The sequence below is a fragment of the Colius striatus genome, chromosome 2, assembly GCF_028858725.1.
Source record: "Colius striatus isolate bColStr4 chromosome 2, bColStr4.1.hap1, whole genome shotgun sequence".
In the NCBI taxonomy this organism is placed as follows: Eukaryota; Metazoa; Chordata; class Aves; order Coliiformes; family Coliidae; genus Colius; species Colius striatus.
Window position 1 is genome coordinate 103,651,016 of NC_084760.1, and position 19,646 is coordinate 103,670,661.

General features: G+C 35.1%; 1 protein-coding gene across 1 annotated transcript in view; it reads right to left on the reverse strand.

Annotated features, from left to right (window-relative positions):
- SHPRH (SNF2 histone linker PHD RING helicase) overlaps positions 1–19,646 on the reverse strand; it is a 55,822-nt gene that overhangs the window by 10,037 nt on the left and 26,139 nt on the right. Inside the window, exons 14-25 of the mRNA XM_061991664.1 lie at positions 19,229–19,350; positions 16,673–16,761; positions 14,792–14,884; positions 12,801–12,908; positions 11,428–11,570; positions 10,090–10,263; positions 9,741–9,803; positions 8,186–8,411; positions 5,712–5,855; positions 4,706–4,807; positions 4,007–4,078; positions 2,070–2,258 (exon numbers count right to left, since the gene is read on the reverse strand). Coding sequence (XP_061847648.1) covers positions 2,070–2,258; positions 4,007–4,078; positions 4,706–4,807; positions 5,712–5,855; positions 8,186–8,411; positions 9,741–9,803; positions 10,090–10,263; positions 11,428–11,570; positions 12,801–12,908; positions 14,792–14,884; positions 16,673–16,761; positions 19,229–19,350 — 1,525 coding nt within the window. The remainder of the gene's footprint in view (positions 1–2,069; positions 2,259–4,006; positions 4,079–4,705; positions 4,808–5,711; positions 5,856–8,185; positions 8,412–9,740; positions 9,804–10,089; positions 10,264–11,427; positions 11,571–12,800; positions 12,909–14,791; positions 14,885–16,672; positions 16,762–19,228; positions 19,351–19,646) is intronic.

Sequence of the window (19,646 nt, forward strand, 5' to 3'; positions counted from 1 at the left end):
ATACTCTATAGAGACCAGAGTTAGTTACTCTTCATTAACTGTCTGTAAAGGAATATGAGGTAGAAATTTTTGTTTTAAACAATGTTGCTCGTTTTGATAGCATATACAGTGAAACTACAGTACAAGTTGTTAATTTTTCATTAAATGAGAATGGGTCTTGCTGAAGATGACATGCGAATTCACATAGAATTCATATTTTTGCTTTGCCTGAAGTTTTTTGATGCAGAAATACTTCAAGAAAACACTACAACCCTCTCCACAGGAGAGTAAATTACATTCTCTTTCTGTGTTTTATGTATGGAATTTAGTTATTCCATTTCTTTATTTTTTTTAATGTAAATTCTAAAACAATTTTTCTTGGTAGAAACAGGTTGTATATCTAAATGCTGAGGAAATAATCTGTTAAAACCCACATGTGAAGGGAGGCCCTAACCACTAACACATCAAAAATATAGCCTATTTACTCCTCCTGCTGCCATGTGCTGTCAACTACTTCAAGTGTAAAAATTTGAGTCAGGAAGTGTCTACTCATAAAATGGAATTTCAGTTGTCTGAGAGGCTAACAAAACTAGTGTGAACATGGTAGCATCGACTCCACTATAGGCCAGTAACTCTAGTATACCCACAAGGTTCAAGGAGACTTGCACAGATACCATGGAAGTCTTTGCCAGAACATTTCATTATTACTTTTAACCATAGTAACCAGATAAGAATTATGATTGATATGTGCAGCTGTGTTATAAATCATATTTTAAAGATACAAGTATTATCTAAATCAATATATTACCAACACTAGTCCTTTAACTTTGCATTTTAGTCCAGAATCCTCCATTTTTTTCCGCAACTGCAATAACCAGAGAATTGTGCAAAGCAAAAATGTACATATGCACTACATATTTGTCAGTATTGCTAAAGACTCACAGAGATGCTACCTCTTCTCCTGCCTTCAACCCAATAAAAACCTTCTCTTATCAAGAAAAGTATGTAAAATACTTCAATTGCAACTGATTTCCTTAACACATGTCTCGAGGCTCATTAACTTTTGTCATTAGAAAGCCACACAAGTTACAAGAACTCCAACTTCAGGATACTTTTTGTAGCAAGGGAATAGTCAAGCCACAGTATTTTGCTAAGTAGGACCCACACTGTGTACATATGGCTATTTTAACAAGACTTGTAGAAAATTAATTACCTTTCAAACTCAGACTCTCTGTCAAGCTGTTTGAAATGATCTAATGGGCTGCTAAATTAAGGAGTAAGTACAATGAAAAGACCTTAACTCCTCAGAAAGCCAGGCTAAAAGGAATAAACAGTAACTCACAGTGGAAAATACAGCTACCAATCTTCAACAGTCCTGGACATAGTCAGTGGAAAGCCTCAAGAAAGAAATTGCTCAGGAAGGGACTGCTTTAAGATCAAAAGTCTTAAACTTTCTCAAACTACTTATTTCAAGAAAACATAGTAAAATTACACTTCTAAAATGCCTTATCTCTCCTTAGCTACATAAAGCCAAAAAATCCTGTCACTACAACAAAAACCCTAATCACCTGTGTACAAACACCATTTATTTCTACCCAGTATCAAATGCTTAAAATTATAACTAAAACTCAGCAAAAGGTGTTCCTCTCTCCTGACACCCCAAGACAGCATGACTAACAGATGTGCAACTGTATAATACATCTACAAGGCCCTTCTTCAGGCACATGTAAAGACTAGATGTTAAAAAGACATCGTCTTTCACACAGCTTCCTTTCATGTTTTGTCTCAAAAACTCTGAAAAAGTATGAAAAAGTTTTAAAAAACCCCTCAAAACCACAAAAAAACTCCTTTTACTTAACAGAGCAAAGTGTGGTCTTCCTTGGGGAAGAATGCTAAACCACTGATTATACTATAAGAAAGGTCTATATCCATCATGTTCCATTCAAAGAAAAAAGAACAAACAAAGCAAATTGTAAAAGTGAAATTACTTATAAAATTATATGGTAGATCCGTTTGCCTAACGCAGTAGGCAACAACAAATCCTCACTGCTGAAAGTTTGGGCCTCAAAGCTCACACATGCCCAACGTACCTTTACAGGAATATCATCCTCCTGATTTGAAGATTCTGCGGTGAAGACATATGATATTTCTTTATGAGAGGTGGTCTGTCTGCAAATGGCACATTTGATTGAGCTGCGGCGGGTGCCAACGCTGTACTGCTCTATGATGATGGCTACACACTCATTACAGAAACAATGTCCACACGTCAGCACTGCCCACTATGCAGGGAATAAGACAAAAACACCGCAACATGGTATTAGTTTTGGATCAAGGCAAAAGAAAAACAGCGTGCTAATACATGATACACTTTCATAGAGATATTACTTCATTCTCATGAAACTCATCAGATGAAAATTGAAGAATTTCAGAGATTTTAGCACTCCAGTTGCTAAAAACCCTGCATTTCAAAGTCTTCCAGAACAGATTCATGATCCACAGAAGTGCTCTGTATTTACTGTTCATTTGCTGTGTTTTCACAGTGTTAAACTTGAAGACAGACATGACAATCATTCATTTTATATGAATGATGATTCTTAATGCATAGGTTAAGTACACACATTAAATATTTAAACCATTTAAAAAAAAATCCACAAGTGTTTATACTGACTTTTTGCAAAAGTCTTTATCTAAACACCAATAAGGACTGATCTACTATAAAAGAAGTCCTAAAGAAAGGGCTTTTATTTTAACCTATTGTTACGTCCTAGACAATACCTTTGGATTTAAGAAGAAAGAGCTTTGAACAGAGAGGCTTAATTTAATATTTATTTTAAGAGAGTGCATTGAAGCTGCTCTTTCTCTGCAGGACTAGAGTGTCTACGTGTCCATAACAGAAGTAATTTGTAAACCAGGGCTTTGCACCTAGAAGTAGTGTCTTCCTCTGTACTAGTCTGTTCCATAGGTCATTCTAAGAGGAAAAAAATAAAACACTTTTCATGGGTCCAGGCAGCAGAGCGAACTGACTGATTATCAAGTGAAAGATCCTTTAGGCTTTGTAAGGTTCTTTCAATCATGCAGAAACAAAATTCAAAGCACTTGAAAATTTCTTTGCAACACGATGGTTGCCATTATCTAAAGTGGTAGTCTCATCCAAAGTTAGAAAAGATTATTCTTCCTTTCAGTGAGCAATTCTAAGTCAGAGATGAAGCATCATTACAGTTAATACGCCTAACAACTGTTCTCTGTAAAAACTTGTATCGTCCTTGGAAAAAGAGTACAGAGAGGATTTTGGAAACATTGCAGGACACTGGTTCATGCTTACACGTCTGTAAAGCTAACAGAAGCTAAACCATCTTAGAATAGCTACCCTAAAAATAGACCCAGTTTGGCTGTACAAGAATCCTTTCATGTTTTTACTTAATGCATGACAAGCAAAGTATAAACTATGGCTTTGTAGATTATGATATAGATCAGTTTCAATTAAATCTCACTTTAATTTTCACTCCTGCTGTTCAGCAGGTTAAGTGGCGGGGAAAGAAATGCAGGTTGTCAATCTTATTTTGTTGGTTTTTACTACTGCTTAAGTAGCTAATCTCCATATCTTTAAAGTGTAGAAGAAAAAAAAATACTATAGATAAGAGCAGTCATTGTAAAATACAACAGAATACTACAGAAGCTTATCTATTCCTTCATTCTATTAGTCTATAAATGGCAAAGAATTTTTTCTGCCAAAATCATGAAAGCACAACTTCAGAGTTATAAAACAACCAGTAATACATTTTGGAGCACTTTTGTCAAAACTCTTAGGCATTGATGTCAATAGCTAAAGACAGCAGTGGTGCTTGCATCTGAGAAAGATACTATTTCAGGGAAGAGGCTGGTTGGTGCATTACAGGAAAGGGCTGTACATTCAATACAATGTACAATTGAATATCTAATGTTGAAAATTTCACACACATTATCTAGATCTGACTCAGATCTAGGTGAAGATGTTATATAACTAAAATCTGATGACTAAATCTCTCACCTGTTTTCCCAGTTGACGTGCACAGATTGGACATGGTTCTGGGTTAACTCCCCCAGTAGTTTTATCTTGGGACTATAAAGTAGAAAAAAACTCCAATCCATAAATTTTGTGTTTCAACAAATAAAAAGTCAATCTATATTTAAAATAAGCTTCAAGAAAACATTAATAATGAACTCCTTAAAAAACATGTGAGCTAGTTAAAAAAATAATCATTCAGGAATACATAAGTCTATCTTGAGGAGCTAAAAACCATGTAATTTACAATTAAGTGAAAGAAGCACTGTTCGTACTGCAGTCCTTCAGATACCACCTGCATCTCCACTAAAGCTTTGAAAGATTCTGGTAAAACAGAAGCTTCAAACAGGAAATTTCTAATCTTTTATCAGCTTCATATTGTTGCAAAAACACTTAAGTACACTTAATCATGTTTACCTTTGCTTACTTAAGTTTGAACAATCTCAAACCAGTTTGTAGTTTTCTAACCGTGTAATTAATCAAACAGACAAAATACAATGTAATAAACAACTTTATGACCACATAGTAACACAAAAAGAAACATGTTGAATTTCAATATGTAATAAATCTTTACAGAAAAAAACCATTTTTTTCATAACTTTTAAGTAGAATTACAGTAGGTTTCTTCTCCTAGATAAATAGAGGGTATCATTTTGGTAAAGACCAAGGATCTGTAAACCTTACTTTCTCCAGATTAGTGAGATACAGAAGTTGTCCTAATTTCTTTTGAAGCTGCGATTTGGCAACTGCCTTGTCATTCAAAAGTTTCACTCGATTTTGCTCTACCTACGGAAAGAGTATTAAACAGATATTAAAAAAAACAGTTAAGTTCTACACCAAGGCTTAAATTAATTTTTTTGCAAAATTCAAATGAATAATTTACTAAGGATAGACAGATGAATATCTCATGCTGTAAATTTAGGATGCACTTCTCCTCAAGTAAAATGTATTATCTTTTCCTTTCCTGTACTCAGTATGAACACAGTATGGAATGGACTGAGACCCAGGAAGTATACAAACTTGCTTTCTAATGTTTTATTTGCATTACTAGTTTATTACAGAGATAAAATCAACTAAAAATAACAGATTTCTTAAAAGCTTCTTTCAAATATCATTTAGTTCATTATTTATCTTCTTACTGCCAGCTAGATCCCACACTCAACTGCTGGTTCCAAAAACAATGCGTAAGAACCAGTTAATTACTCTTCATACTTCTAAGAAGCTTTCACTTTTCATTTTGTCTATATAAAAGATAGAAACATCAAGCTGATGCCTTTATAGATTAATTACAGTTGGTAGTGGTGTAGTTATTAATACTGCACCCAAAGGATGAAGGCCAAAGTAATGAGTGTTTATTTTATGGTTGCAAATACATACATAAATCTTATTTTGTTAAACATTTGTTAAGCAAAGTGCTCTATTTTAAAAATTGCTTTAAAACACAGATTAAATAGCTATTTCCTTCTAAGATAACAGTGCTTCAAAAAATGTATCAAAATAAGAGTTACAAGCTCAAAAAGGCCCACACACTGAATGAACAGACAGAAACTCATTACTCCACCAAGATTTTCTAAAATGGAAACAGAGGCATATTTATAGATTTTACACACAGATCTAGACACAGATTTTGTTTTTGTAGGAGATAGGTTCTTTCAGAAAGAAAACATTTGTTTCCTGCCAAGTACCTTACCTCATGTGGTTCTATGATGTGGAGAACTGGTGGATTTGGTTTTGGTTCGTCAGGATGACGCACTCTCAGCCTTTCTGTAGCCATTGCAAGCTCATCAATTGCAGACACATGATCCCTAAGTACCATCCAATATTCATGAAGTAACTATAAAGCCAAGTCCAAACAAATTAGTAGTAGAACTGAGTTGAGTTCCCTTTATATGACTCTGACATATGATATATAGTGTGAAATATTTTAGGACTAATACTTCTTTATCAGTAATTCAGTCACAGCGACCACAGATTACAAAGGAAAAGAGTAAAAAGATCATCTTGCCCGTTCTCTTTTTCAGCCTATCTTTATGAGCAACTATAAACAGATGCCTCTTACTTCTTTGACAATTATCACAATAACTAATGCAACTAAAATTTAAGAAACAAAATGCCTTGCCAGACTAAGCAAATGCAGAATAAAATAAGGAAAAGTGATTACGCAATTTTAAACAGCTAGCTAGTACTAAGACTGCTTCTTACAGAAGTATAATATTTTAAAGAAATGTTAGCAGTTTGAGTGGTCTTGATAAAGACACGGACAAGCAAATTCTAAGACCTTCTGCAAATGCCCAAAATTACTATTCGTTGATTCACCATTTTTTCAATTGTAAAGATATTTCTAAAAACTCAGTTGCTGGAGCATGTGCTGGCTGTTTGTTTGGGGTTTCTGTTTTAGCTCAAGAAGAACTACTGAAGCATTTGTTTTGAGCCATGCCTAGATTACAAACAAAGTTGCTGTGTATTAAACCCAGCATACAGGGTAAGGACAAAGAATAAGCTCAAAACTAAAGTAACTAAAGTAAGGGAGAAGTTAAAATTACTTTTTCTTAAACACAAAATCCCTTGTTTCAGATTCAAGGGTTATTTTACAGAATATCATCTCTGTAGCTTAATATAAATTAGAGTACTATAGACAACTGAATCACTATTTCCAAGTCACAACAGATGGAATCATGATGAAATTATTTTCATCGTCTGCACATTTGTCCCACCTTTTATTTCCTAAAGTAAAAGGACATGAAGAGACTGCATTCACTTCTTGCAGTAGAAAATCCCCAACACGTAGCAATGACTTGGTAACTGGTTACCTTATGCCCTTCTCCTTTTGTGAACTGCTACAAGCCAAGGATGTAAAATAATGAAGCATGAGAAAATCTAGGGTCATAAGACCTGTCTGTACATGTTCCTATGCAATCTGATCTAGGTGGACCTGCTTATGCAGGGGAGTTGGACTAGATATCTCTAAAGGTCCCTTCCAAACCTACCATTCTGTGAGTATTCTCCAACCAGCATTTTGGTACCATAAGCAAGTGACCTAACTTTGAGACAGTGTTTAATAACTTTAACTATCAGGTACCTAACTGCTGACTGATCCAGTGTGTTACACTGTAGCCTAGTAATTTCTTTTAATGCACCTCCAGATTAAGTCTCACTCCTCAGTAGCACTACCAGCCTAAGTGATCAGCAACCAAGTTTGCTGAAAACCAAATTCCATTAGTTAACATAAGACACAATTTAAACACTCTCTATTTTCCCTTCTTCTATGGACAAAAGCTAATAAATGTTTAAATTAATGGATAGCATACTTCTGCAGAAAGTATCTTTGCTTTTTCAAATCCCCCTAGGAAAATGCAAGTTAAGTGATCATTTACTAGATTCATAAGACAGAAGGCCTATGGGAAAGATCACAAGGGTGAAACTCCTTCAAGGAAGAGGAATTTCCTCTGATGTTAGTGCACACAAAAAACTCATACAACAATATACGAAAGAGCTGAACCTGGAAGTCTGTGTTAATTAAAAATGAGAAGCAGCATTCAAGAAAAAACACTTTTTGATTGCATCTAAACTGTAAGACAGGATGAGACTCCTGTGTGCAACAACTCTTCCCCCTTCTCCATTACTGATATGCATTTATTACAAGGAAAAATAGACATACAATGATATACAAAGAAAGCCATAGTATACTCCTGTAAGTTCTCTGATACAAACAATAGAAGACTAATTATTTCAGGCTGTACTGTGGAGTAAACAACATCCACAAGATCCAGGAGATAAGGCAATAATGAAAGGACATTTGCAGCTATCACAAGATTGAAAGTAAACTGAATTACACAATGGATCAGTGTTCTATTTGCTGAGTCTTGCTACATTCTGATTTAACTAAAGAGATTAACACATTTAATTATATTTGTATGTTGTATTAATAGGTGCAATTACACTGTTTATGTATTTGCTTAGTAGCCAGCATAGCTTTTACAAACTCTTAAGTCATATATAAAACACTTTAAATAAAATCCTGTAATGAGCACTATTAAAAACTTTTGTGTAGGCAATCTCTAATTTCAGGAATACACCTTAGATTTCTTCACATTAAACTTAAATTTGTTTATATTATATTAAATGGTCTGCACAACTGTTTTGTCACCATCTCATTTACTGTACCTTATATTCCTTTTTCCATGCTTCATAAAGTTCCAGAAATATGCTGCCCTCTTCAGTTAGCTTAACATCCATTCGGTGAGCTTTGGCAAAGGAGAGAAGAGCTTTCAAGGCACGTTCAGTTTCACTGGTTGCCCACAGTCCTCTACTCGTGGTGGGCAAACGGTCATCAACAAGCCCTTCTTCATCTTCTATCATCTCCTCAAATATTGCCATTTGGCCTTTAACACTTAAAAACAAACCCAACATGATACTTATCACTGATTTTATGCTTCTATATCCATTTCTACTTATTCAGTATGTATTTCAGCATTCTAGTACTTTATTTAAGGATTGAGCAAACAAATATAAATAGCTGGTTTATTACTTGATACCCCAAAAACTTTCTTCAAAGTCAGTTACCTCAGTGCTAGTAAATAAGATGCTGTAGAGACCATTTTGTCAGTTCAAAAATCATCAATAGCTTTTGTTACATCTTACCCCTCTTAATTATCTTCGGTAGTTATTAATGATTGTCAGTCATTTAAAACACTTGAAATTCTGACTTCTTAAATTAGCAAGAGTTGCAGTTAAATTCTGATGCAAAACTTACTTTGTATTGCATTACCGAAGAAAATTACAGATTCCCAGATATCTCCTTGAAAAATATTGTTAATTCAGAAACACACTCAAGTGTCCTAATGATTCCAGCAATTCCATCAGTAAAAGATATTTCAAATTGTTTTCTCAGTGACCTCAAGACTTCTTAATCCAAATTTGGCATTGTGAGGGATATGAGAGATAAAAGTCAAAGCGAAAGCATGTGGAGGGCTGTAATCTATGCCTCTCTGTGCTGTCCACTATGCATACCCGTGTCTCACATATATTGTTTCTGGTGTAACTCTTCTTTACAACTCACAATTGCATTAATGTCTGAAATCTCCTCTCTCATTGTAACTTTAGTCAAATTTGGTTAGTTTATGAATTATACAGAATTAAAAAATCCAAATCTACAAACAAGTATAGTATCACTGTTCAGGTGACAGAGCACTGGAACAGGCTGCCCAGAGGGGTTGTGGAGTCTCCTTCCCTGGGGACATTCATAACACACCTGGACGAGTTCCTGTGTGACCTAATCTAGGTGGTCCTGCTCCAACAGGGGGGTTGAACGAGATCTTTCAAGGTTCCTTCCAGCCCTTGAGATTCTGTCACTCTGTGATTATATCACTTGCAACCGGTTTGCAAATAAATATTTGCACAAAGAGGAATATAAATACAAGTATGCTTATTAAACACATACACATGCTTTCTGGAGAATTTGACACTTCATTCTAAATGTATGGTCATATTACAGCAGCTTGAGAAAAAGTGGCATGTATTCATTCTTTGTGTGCAACTTTTTCAAATGAAATTTACATAGAAAATTAAACCTTTAACCTTATTAATTAAATTGCTATCAAGGCACTAGCAGGAAGTTGCTGTAATTTGTTCATCAAGTTATTTTATAAAACTTAAATAATATAAAAGAATCCAACTTGTGCTTTTTTATAGTGAGAAATTTATAAAGCTATGAACTTACGTGTCAGAAAAGAGCTTCGACTCATATTCTGTGAACAGCTCATCAGCTTTACAAAAGACACAGCTGCAATATAGGAGATTGAAAACAGAACCACTCAATTTCACCAGCAACCAAAGTAATTCCTGTTCCAATATATAAACCCACACAAAGTCCTTTAAAAAAGAACAATTTAACAGTTTTTTGTACACTTGATGTAATAATTAAGAGGAAAAGATTTCATAAGAATCCATGACATCTGTGTGCATACAGACACCAAGCACAGAATAAAGACTTTAATCTCTTCCTATTTGAGATGAAGGAAAATTCAATAATACACATTTAAAGTATATTTTCTATTTTCAAGACATACTTGTTAAGTGGAAGTCTAACAGGTCGCAAATGGCAGATAGTGGCAGCCTCAATAACCTGCTTAGAGGGAGGGCCTTCTAAGTTTTTCACTGCTTCTCTTACAATCTTCTGGAACTTCTTCACTTCCTCCAGTTGGGTTGTGAGCAGGTACTGAAGGCCTCTGCAGTCACGGAATCTGATTTAAAGAAAAAAGGGAACTGATTGCATAGAGTCACTGAATCCAAACTTAATTCAGTATTTGAAGTAGAAGTGAAATAACTAAATAGCAATCTAGGACACCATATGAAGCTGACATCCTAAGAAAATGATTATTGCTACTATTTGTAATGCTGTGGGAAAATCTTTCTGTTCTACAAACACCAGGCTTCACCTCAGAGGATGCAATGGAATGATTTCCAAAACTTGAGATATGTGACCAAATATTAGTAGTCAACATCAACCCGCATTATCCTGGTCTACAATGCAAATCTACTAAAGGTAAACAGCCGCACATACTTAGTCTTATTTGCATCTGTTGGCCAACAAACTGATTTTTCACTAGGCAATTCACAGCAGATACATGTACCCGTCAGAAAAATATACTGCATTTTGGAAGTCAGCTTTCAAAGTTAAAGCTACTAAATGGACGTGACAATGAACTGTTTTCCTAAAACTTTTCTGTTTGTCTTGGCTGGAGTGGGAATACAAACATGAAATAAGCACTTCCTATATTGTGCTTTTCCTGTGAGCAGAGGTCTCTTGCTGAGAGTGCACAATTCACACAAAGTTGCATTCATGTACACAATCACCTAGAGCACAGGCCTGGATGTACAAACTGGGGGGTTGGTCTAGGCAATCTCCAGATGGCCCTTCCAATCCATTATTCTGTAACTGCACACAACAGTGGTACTGCTATCTCTAACACAAAAGCAAACCAATATTTTTCGCTGAAAAAAAACCCAGTGATGCTATTCAACATTACACAAAGATTTTCTGGTACTGTATATTTTCTATTTAAGCAAGTTAGTTTATTTTAGAGGTTATTCAATTTTAATGCAATAAATTTTGAATCTTTCCTTCTCAACAGTTGCCTGAGTATATAAGACTGTAAAACCACAGTAGAAAACACAAAGGAACATTTAAAAGAATGCTTGTCTAGGATAAAACTGTAGTTTTCCTGCTTTTCCTTCCAAGTCTTTTATGCACTTAACTATTTTTTTTTTTTTTTTAAATTTAATTGCAGCCCAGATGCTCTGAAGCAAAAATACCTGCTATTTAATTGCCTCTGTTAGCACAAACTGGTAAGAAGACTTGAGCAGACTTGACTGTATTTGCTAGCCTATTTTAGTTACTCTCTTACTTGTCTGCCATGGAGAGTTTATTAGTCTGCTGTTTGTAGTTTGTGGTTATTTCATTTTGCACACGTTGAACAAGCTCCTCATCGATGGTGTACTGTATTGCTGTCTGGATGACATCCAACCACCAAGGAGAACCTGAATGAATCTATATGCAAAAGAACAGATTTATCCATGAACATTCAACAAACACACTCTTTACTCGTTGAAGCTGAGGCTTATACTGCTCTTTAGGCCACACTCAAACACAGACTGGTCAATTCCATGGAAAGTGGAAGGTGAGAGTATGCTTAAAATAAAATATTTCCTTTCCTGTTTAAGAGAATACATGATGAGGTTGACTGTAATATCAAAGTTACCCCTTTCTCCCATTTTCAAAAAGAGATAAAAGGATAATTTAATGAGAAATAGTAAGCTCTCTGTGAAATTAATAGAGCAACACTGAAGCAACTTCACAACTTTAAAAGAACATAACAAAGTTTACTTTCTCATGTGCCTATTGTCCCCATTTCTTTATTATTTATTTACTATTATGTAAGTAACAAGAAGCATTTAAACTCATTTGAGTACAAATAATCGACTCTTTAATAGTTTGCACTTTTCCATGAAACCTGAATTGTCATATTGACTAACCACAATTAAGTCTTAAGTGTAGTGACTAAATGTAATATCAAGGAACAGTTTCTCTGAACGTCACTGAAAGAAACACTGATACACCACAGTAATGTTTCAAGGCCAAAGGCTGGAACTTAATTACCTAAAAAAAAAAGGTAAAGCACAGTTAATATAAAAATCAAGCACAGTATTAAACTTCACTAGAGTCATCCCACTGTATACTTCTGTTTTCAGTCATCTGTTCATCAAGTACTGTGTGCCTCTATGTGGGGAGCACAGAACATGTCTTTGGGCTCTGTGTGTCTGTACACTGACAAAGTCCCATTCAAAACAGACCTTCAAAGCACTGCTAAAGATAATCAACAGCTGGAGTTCTGGATAAACAGATGAAAATTATCACAGAATCTTAAGGGTTGGAAGGGATCTCAAAAGATCTAGTTCAACTCCCCTGCCAGAGCAGGATCATCTAGAGTAGGTGGCACAGGAACTCGTCCAGGTGGATATCGAATGTCTCCAGAGAAGGAGACTCCACAGCCTTTCTGGGCAGCCTGTTCCAGTGCTCCATCATCCTCAGTGAAGAAATTCTTCCTGGTGTTTCTTTGGAACCTTTTATGTTCCAGCTTGTACCCATTGCCTGTTGTCCTATCATTAGACATCACTGAGAACAGCCTGGCTCCATCCTCCTGACATCTGCCCATCATTTATTTGTATTAAAAAAAAAAAATCTCAAAATGCAGAAACTAAGCAAGTAAGTGGTACTTGCCTTTCTCTGGAGCTCTCGAATGGTCTGAATAACTGGCTGTAAGGCCTGATGGGCTTCTGCAATCTCTGCATTAGATTTACTCATATAATGCTGTCGAAGTTGTTCTGCCTGCATGGAAATAAGAGCTTAAGTTATGCACAGATCATATTTATGAGTAATAATTGAAGATTTTAAAACTCCCCAGCTACTAGAATGTTTTAAAATGGCTAGCAACATATATGTTACTCGTTTTCATTTGTAAGCAATATTCAGCCTTTTTTTTTCCCCTCTCTAGAATCTAGTATTTGTTAGGAAGCCCAAAATCACTCAAGACAGATGACTACAAAAATGTTAACTATGCATTTTAGCTTTTGGACAAGCCCAAATAATACAATAGGAATACACTGCATTACAAAAATGAACTAGAATTTAACTTGTAATTCTTACTTCTCTGTATGTTAAAATATGTTGTGTTGAATAAGCAAATAATAAAAAGATCCTGGAACAATATGAGAAAAGAACAACTACATTTATCTACATATAAAACTTCTCCATAAAATAACATGAAAGTTTCATTATTTTTAGGTGTATTAGATATATTTTTTTCCACACAAATTACTTCAGACAGTGAAAATTCCTCTTGGTATCAAGGCATTCCAACAATATAATCAATACCAGTTTATTTGATATTTTAAAAACTGATGAATAACTAAATTAAATTTCTTATATGTAACATGTATGTATCTTTCACCACTACATTCTGAATTCACTAAATATCTTCACCTTTTGTATTTTAGGGTATGTTCAAATCTTTCTTCTTTTTGTTTGCAATTATCCAGATAATTGCATTGTTGTTACAGATGGAGCTCAGTTTACCAGGAGTGGACAGAACTCTTGGGAATTTGAATGAACTATTGGCAAAAGACAGCTATAAAAGACAATCTATGTATCACATAAGAAAATTACATATTTTCAAATCCTCCTCTTTACAGGAGAAATACACTATAAAAATTGCTAGAGCTACAGGTCAATACAAAAATTAGTATTTCTATGAGGGCAGATAGAAACTTCTTTAATATCTAAGACAAGTCTCATTAAAAGAGTAAAAAGTGCTACTTACACATAGCATTTGCATAAAAATTACAATAATGATGTTCTTTTGCAAACGTGGTCCATATGTCCACTACGAGTAACCAGTGGGGAATAGTGATCCCAGCTATCTTATCAGACATTTTCTCAGTTGAGATTGAGTGTATAGTTAAACGGGCTTATGCACATGGAAGTGACACACAGTGACTTGCTCATGTGATCAAAGGTAGTCAGCCTTTCCAGATGCTTAGGCTGTACAAGAGTGAAAGGAGTAACCAGTTGTTGAAGGGCATGTCAGTAAAATGTAACAGGGAAAGCCTGAACAGACATCACTAGAAAACTTCAGGCTGACCTTCCAAAGAAGGTTTCAAAAAAGATATTATCAGTACCACACACAGGACCAAAGAAGAGAGGTAGAAAAACATCTTCAAAGTGTGATTGAGAAGGTGCATTAGAGAGCAGTAGCTTATATTTACTAAGAGATAGAGAGGTGTTTTGGAATGGAGGGCAGCTATGCAAGAAAAATAAGGTTCACCTAAAGACTGACTACCTGCAGTTAAAATGAGGAAAGCTAAAGATGTGAGGAAATAAAGGACTGATGCATTCTTTATCAGTAACATCTATGTAATTTCCAGAAGTACATTGTGTGGGTGAGGAAATTCTATCCTAGAGATAAAAACTATGAAAATTTCCATAAAACACATACAAAATGTAACAGAGATCACCAAGCATTCAGGACGGCAGCATTTTCCTTGACATTTCTGTTCTCATCTCTAGTATACACTAAATAACTCCTGGTTTTACTAACCTGAAACAAAATGTGTGTAGTTAACTTGAAAGATATTTTATATTATTTCTTTAATTAGAGAAAATATTGGAGGATCTCTTCACAATGTATTTACATAAAAGTGAACGATGCTTACCTCTTCTGCAAGTCGGCTATCACGCAACGTCGGGGGAATTCCTGGGTGCTTTGCCAACAACAATTCCATCAAATTGTGAGTAGAATGAAGTCTCTAAATATACACAAAGTCAAGAGCAATCGTGAAAAAACACATTGCAACATTTATGATAGGAAAAGCTTGAAAAACAATGAAAGTTTACAGCAAGAAATTAGTATTCATTTAAAATATTTTTTTCTCTTTTAATCTTGAAGCATCTTACAAGGAAATATTCTTTTTTCTCATTTTACTGATGTTGGAAATGAAATATTAAAAAGACCTTCTACAACACCTCAAAAGCAAATCAGCAGGCAAGTAATTAGATGCTGTCCCATACTCACTCTCCTAGATAAAACAGCCCTTGATTGTTATAGAAAAGAAATGATTCATCTTAAGAGTATATTCTTTTGTAAACATCTTTCAGAATATTATAAGGAGGCAATTCATCTAACCTATTTAGAGCAAAATAATATAATGAGTAAAATAATATAAGCAAAAAAACAGCTCCCAAGAGCTTCAGTAATTTTTCATACTTTCACTTTTCTTGAATAAAATATAACTGCATAAAACATGGGCTTTTTGTTTATTTTTTGGGAAAAGAACTTGACTGTTAATACAAGGCAACTCTATTTCCTTTCCCTAGGTTCGCCCTATGTATCCCAAACCAGTCTTCTAATATGCTGCCTGTATATCTCTCCCAAACTCATACTAACAACCTCTGCTGTGATGAATTCACGCCTTTCTCACCTCCTGGATTCACTGTGCCTTTGCCCTATCACTCTCAGTCACTGAAGAGCACTAGCCAATAGTGGTTTGCCATCACCATAAAGAGCTAAGCCAACACAATTGGCAAGCACTCAACAAGAGTTGTGCTTTATAACACAAATGCAATTTTAGGCAGTATACATTTTGAGAAAAAAGTTTTATTGCATTGCATAATCCAGTAAACAACTTAATTAATCTTGTCATGAGTAACTCAAGAAGTTTATGCTATGGCTACGATAAGTGAAAAACGCCTCTGGGAAATCACAAAGAAGAAGGAAGTATCAAAGCAGCAAAACAGAGCCATCAGATAATCACATGCAAGGTAATCAAACAATAACTTAGTGGAGCAAGTAAAGAAATAAACAACTGATCACTTTTTATTTATCTTTCATTAACATTTCAAATGTCTTAAATACCTTAGGATATTTAAGATTTGCTATCTTCACTTTATTTCTTTAATACCTTGATGTCTTAAATATCTTAAGAGAATTTTGGTCAATTAAAACTGCAATTTCTTGAAGGAATATCAAAAAGTTACTTAGAGAATGTTGCTTTTCTATTACTACTAAAAAAATCTTCATATTTTTAATAATAAAAAATATCTTAATATATTAACTGAAGAAAAAAATCACTTTGATTGTTTTTCATGGTTTTATATCCTTTCAGAGAACACCATCTGCAGTGCAATAATTTTATTATTCTCTATCATTTGGCACATTAATATAATTCTCAATGCAAACCAGCATCCTGCATTCATGGGAAGTAGTATAGTTGTGTTAACATGAGCAGTCACAGGCACATATACCAGTCTAGGAATTCAGCTTGTTAAATTTATTGCAGAACAGCAGGTGGAGATCATACACTGCTTCTGGGATATCGTGAAGCCTCACAAGCAAAAGTTTTTAGAAACACACTAGCCTTAAATAACACAAGAAACATGAAGGTCATTGGACAGACTCCTATCTAAAGGCAGATAATGACAGCAGGCTGAAAGAGTCATTCAGCACACCACCAGAAGGAAGAAAAGACTGACCTGTTAAATTAAATCTAAAGTATTTCAGTTCTTAATTATGTCTCTACATTTGAATGCTCACTCACTTGCAAGGAATCTGTTTTGAGCTTTTCTTTGTGCTCTTCGGATGATCGTAATACTTCTCTGTACAGCTCTGCAGCCAATACATATTCTCCTGAATTAGAAAAAGAGAGTAACAAAAACACACCAATCTTGCATCTCTTTTTAAACATACAAGCAGCCATGACTGGCCATCGCTTGTAACACACTAAGATATTTTCAGAAAGGCTATAACATATCTGTTGTATAATATTCAAACAAATATTCCCTATTCATTCTGTGCTTCCCCCCTGCCCCTATCCCCTTCCAAATAAACAAAACCACTTTCCTAAGAGAGTATTATATTTTACAAATACTAAAGCAATTTCCAAACCAATTCTCAAGATCTGTAGACTCCTTGATCTTAAAGTATGCATTCATAGTTGCATAAGTCCAAAAAAACCTCATGTTGCACTAAAAATACCAGCAAATCAAAACCACACAACACAACTCACCGCAGTGATACCTTACTAGATTTGCACTGCAAATACGTTATTCACTCTTCCAGTGGAAACAATGAAAGTTGTGCCACACTTCAGAAATGCAGAAATGATTATATACATGCAAGGAGCACAACTACTAATATAAGCTGCAAACATCACACTCACGTCTCAGAAAATAGATTATATAAATTAAAAAGGAAATACAAAATTGAAGTTGCATATGGAAAAGCAGCAAAAAAAAAAAGTAATCCATTTTAATTTTCTTTTTCAACTGACGGACACTTACTTAGCCAGTATTGCACTTAGAAGACTCTTAAAACATCGAGAATTATATGGACGTGAAATGTATAGAGACTGATACTGGAGTAAAACAAAATATATGTTACTATGTATCTGGAAGTGTAACAACTCTATTTCAACAAGATTAGTTGCTTCTTACATTGAAACAGTTGCCAGTTTTAAGGCTATAGTTCTGCAATATACTATTGCCACTACCAGTAACAAGCCAAAAGCTATGTGCTGAATTTGCAAGGCCTCAGGCTTGAAGCTAGTTAAGCCTCCTTTGAATTTGTGGTGACTTGCCTGGACCTTTTACCTGGCTTAGCTGTTGCAGCAATTTCTCTAATTCACTAGGTATCTATGGCTTTTTTTTTTTTTAATGTTTACATCTTTTGTTTATCTTTGTGTGGTAGAATCACAGCTTTACATAGAGAGCACTTACAAGCTGTTATTCCACGTAGTTTTAAATGCCTCATACTAACACAATGACATAACGTAGAGAAATATAGGCCTGGAAACAATAGCAGAGGCCTTGAAAAGTAAAGATACAGGATGCGGTGTAGAGTACAGCCATGGGATGCTAAGAGATGGTGCACAGGCTTGGCAGTGAATAAGGAAGCCATGGCTATAAACGACTCACCCACAGTCAAAGAAATGCAGACCTAGAGCTGGACAAAACTGGGTTTAGGGGCAACAAAGAGAACAAAGAAATATGTAACATTCATAAAAGGCACCACGTACACTAAATTTGGTGTTAATATGGAGCTGCAGACCAATGAAGAAAAAGAGAGGTGTAAAAGTATGCTAGCAAACAGAAAAACGACCCTAATTGAATCCCTGAGTGAGAAAGAATAAACCATTGACACAAACATTTTATTCCTCCTGACAATGAACTCCAACTGGTGACAACTAGCCATAGTGCTGCCACCACTGCTATGAAATCACAGACCTCAAGACTCAGAATGGTAGGAGAAAGGTGAGCACAAAAGCAGGACAAGCAGTAGAAATAAGCAAGTGGGATTATTACTCTTTTTTTTTTTTGCCTGTAACAATTAGATCTGGACAAATAACAGTTAGACCTATAAGAAATTATACTAACAATAAATTCATGGCTTTACTTAAAAGGTGTGCTTCCTCCTTGCTGACAAAGGAGACTGATTCTAACAGTAATGCTAGAGATAAAGCTATAGATCAGAACTCTGCCTCAGCCCTGCTTTTGTATCTCACCAGATAAAATTTCCAGCCATTTACTTTTCAAAATGGCTAAACTTATTTTTGGCTACTAGTGCATTTTAGAAGTAAACTGTACAGAAACATTTTTAAGCATTTGACTCCATCTGAAAAACTGAAATCTCCATCCTCCAATCAGAGTAAAGTATTTCAAACCTACTAACTACAGACTACAGAACCTGAATGTAGTCTTCTGTAAGGCACGTAACAGAACATGCAATCTGCTCGTTCTCTTCAAGGGAAGACTTCAACATGAGCTGGACAAACTGAAGAAACTTGTCAAGACTTACTGGTAAAAAAGCATTTTTTTCACATTCATAACTAAGTTGTTTTAATTTATTATTATTTTGTTTAGTGGGACAGTCAATAATAATATAACCATTTTTGTTTCCCATTCAAAGCTTCTTCCCCCTCCTAATTCAGAAAAAAATTACATTGACATTGTAGATTGCCTGTACAGTAGGCAGCAGCAAAAAGCAGCATAATGGTTGGCATGGTGGAAAGGAAACCACTGTTTTGATATGGTGTCATCTAAACCATAATTAGCCTACTGAAAGGAGTAAGGAATATGCTACAGTCATTGAGTCTTACCTTTAATGATATGGATGCCAGCTAAGCCATTAAGAGCACACACCAGCTGCCGGTGAGCTTCCTCACACTCTGTTCGACATTTCTTCTGCAAAGACATTAGCAGCTCCTCCATGGTCATGGTGCTGAAATAGAGACAAATCAGCTCAAATTTGAAGCAAAACCCCAAAACTAGAGAAGTAAAACTGTGCAGCATGAGAAGTTGTTACACACATGTGACGTACTGTACATATGTTTATTCAAGACTTATTTATTTATAAAACAATAGCTGTCAGCTTTTCTTCCAGCTTTATCCTAACTTGAGTATGTCAAGAGGTTGACATCTCCTAAAACACAGAAAGAAATCACAAGCAAGAGGAAAATCCCTCACAGGACAAAAAATTTTGTTCTTTCTGTTACAGTGGTGAACTGGAAACATGCA